Source organism: Morone saxatilis, unplaced genomic scaffold (genome assembly GCF_004916995.1).
Source record: "Morone saxatilis isolate NCDOM2014 unplaced genomic scaffold, NCSU_SB_2.0 Contig16, whole genome shotgun sequence".
Taxonomy (NCBI): domain Eukaryota; kingdom Metazoa; phylum Chordata; class Actinopteri; family Moronidae; genus Morone; species Morone saxatilis.
Window position 1 is genome coordinate 5,198,642 of NW_023339718.1, and position 1,661 is coordinate 5,200,302.

At 38.0% G+C, this 1,661-nt stretch overlaps 1 protein-coding gene across 1 annotated transcript in view; it reads right to left on the reverse strand.

The window, feature by feature from the left end:
• Positions 1-413: 413 nt before the first annotated feature.
• LOC118325478 (5'-AMP-activated protein kinase subunit beta-1-like) overlaps positions 414-1,661 on the reverse strand; it is a 2,782-nt gene continuing 1,534 nt past the window's right edge. Inside the window, exons 2-4 of the mRNA XM_035658187.1 lie at positions 859-1,031; positions 682-775; positions 414-593 (exon numbers count right to left, since the gene is read on the reverse strand). Of these exons, the coding sequence (XP_035514080.1) occupies positions 414-593; positions 682-775; positions 859-1,031 (447 nt within the window). The remainder of the gene's footprint in view (positions 594-681; positions 776-858; positions 1,032-1,661) is intronic.

The following is a 1,661-nucleotide window of genomic DNA, read 5'->3' on the forward strand; positions in this document are numbered from 1 at the left end:
ACTACTGCTAGTGGAACAAACAACTACTGCTAGTGGAACAAACAACAACTACTGTTAGTGGAGTTTGGGATTGTAAACAGAGACAGTTTTGGTGAGTTTTATTCTGTTTCTGTCCACTTTGAAGTGTTTTATGATGTTAAGGTGATAAAGAAAGATCAAATTACTGTTTTTGTCTCTGGAGTCTGGCACATTTGTACCCAAAGAGAAACATTAGATTACTTTACGGCCCTTTTCACAAATATTTTCACATCTAATTCAGTGAATTAAGGTTTTTTTTATTTTTACAAAATCACTTGAAGAAACTACAAAGAAGGTTTTGTGAGTTTTATTTTGTTTCTGATAATTTATATTTTATATAAATAACCTTTAACTTTACTGTGTTTTGTTCTAAAATAATAATAAAATAACCACCATTATAACATTTCATGCTGATTAAAACCCTTTTTTTTAAACAATATCTGGGGTTGAATCCAGGTACCTGAGAGGTCTGCAGAATCCTCTGAGTCGATCCTGAGGGCATCAAACACCTCAAAGTCAGTTCTCTTCACCTGGATGACGTTATTGATCGTTCCCGTCTTTGACGTCATCACAGCCTGGGACACAGAGCGTAAACAGATATATAGAAACTCTTCTGAGAGAGTAAAGTACAATCATTGATTATCTCTAAACGCTGGCACTCACCCCAGCAGGATCCAACGTCCACAAACCGTCCACACAGAACTTGTACTGGTGCTCCCCCTCCGGCAGGTCCACTATGGCCACAAAGTTCTTCTGACTGGTGTTGAGAGACAGACGTTATTAGTGGTTAACGGTTAACGGGCGCCTGGTGCTGCGTTCTAACCATCCTGCACTGAGTACCTTCTGTTGAGCGGGATCTTGGTGGCCCAGTTGTTAAAGGAGCCGGACACGAAGACCTCTTTGGCGGCGCCGGGCCACCTGAACACTGTGGGTCTGGCGTCCTGCGTTGGACTCTTGCTGTCACTCTCCAGGTCCTGCTGCCAGGCCAGAAACTCCTGGATTTCCTGCGGAGCCTGGAGATCAATATTCTATTATTAATATTATTAACGTGTTAATGAGAGAAACACCGACAGGATGAACTGTGCACATAAATACATCTTTACATGTTTTTGTGTCTCTGAGATTCATAACATCCAAAATTAAATGTTATTTTATTATTATCTTATTTTTGATTATAGACTGAACATAATTTTTAACTCCTCATCAGAGTTCCTCATCACACTCAATAATTAATGTGCAAAAACATGCAGAAAACTAATAAGATATATTATATTATATGATATTATATGATATTATATTATAGTCCAGAATATGGGATTTGTAAGTGATCTGGTTTCACAGGAACATTTGCTGTTTCACTACGATGAGATAGGTGAGTTTCTAGTTTCTGTTTTTGGGGCTAATTTATTTATTTATTATTATTTATTAATCTGAGCTGATCTGATTGGCTGCGGCTGCACTATACTGAGCCTTTCATTGACCTCTGACCCCTTCAAGGGTCAATGCAGGACAGAAACAGCACAGACAGACAAACAGTTCCAAAAGTGACACGAATGATGGTTAAGAAAATAAAAACACTTAATGGAAGCTAGAATATTTTAATTAGAGGTTGAGACTCACAGAGAGACTTTTATTTTTAAGAA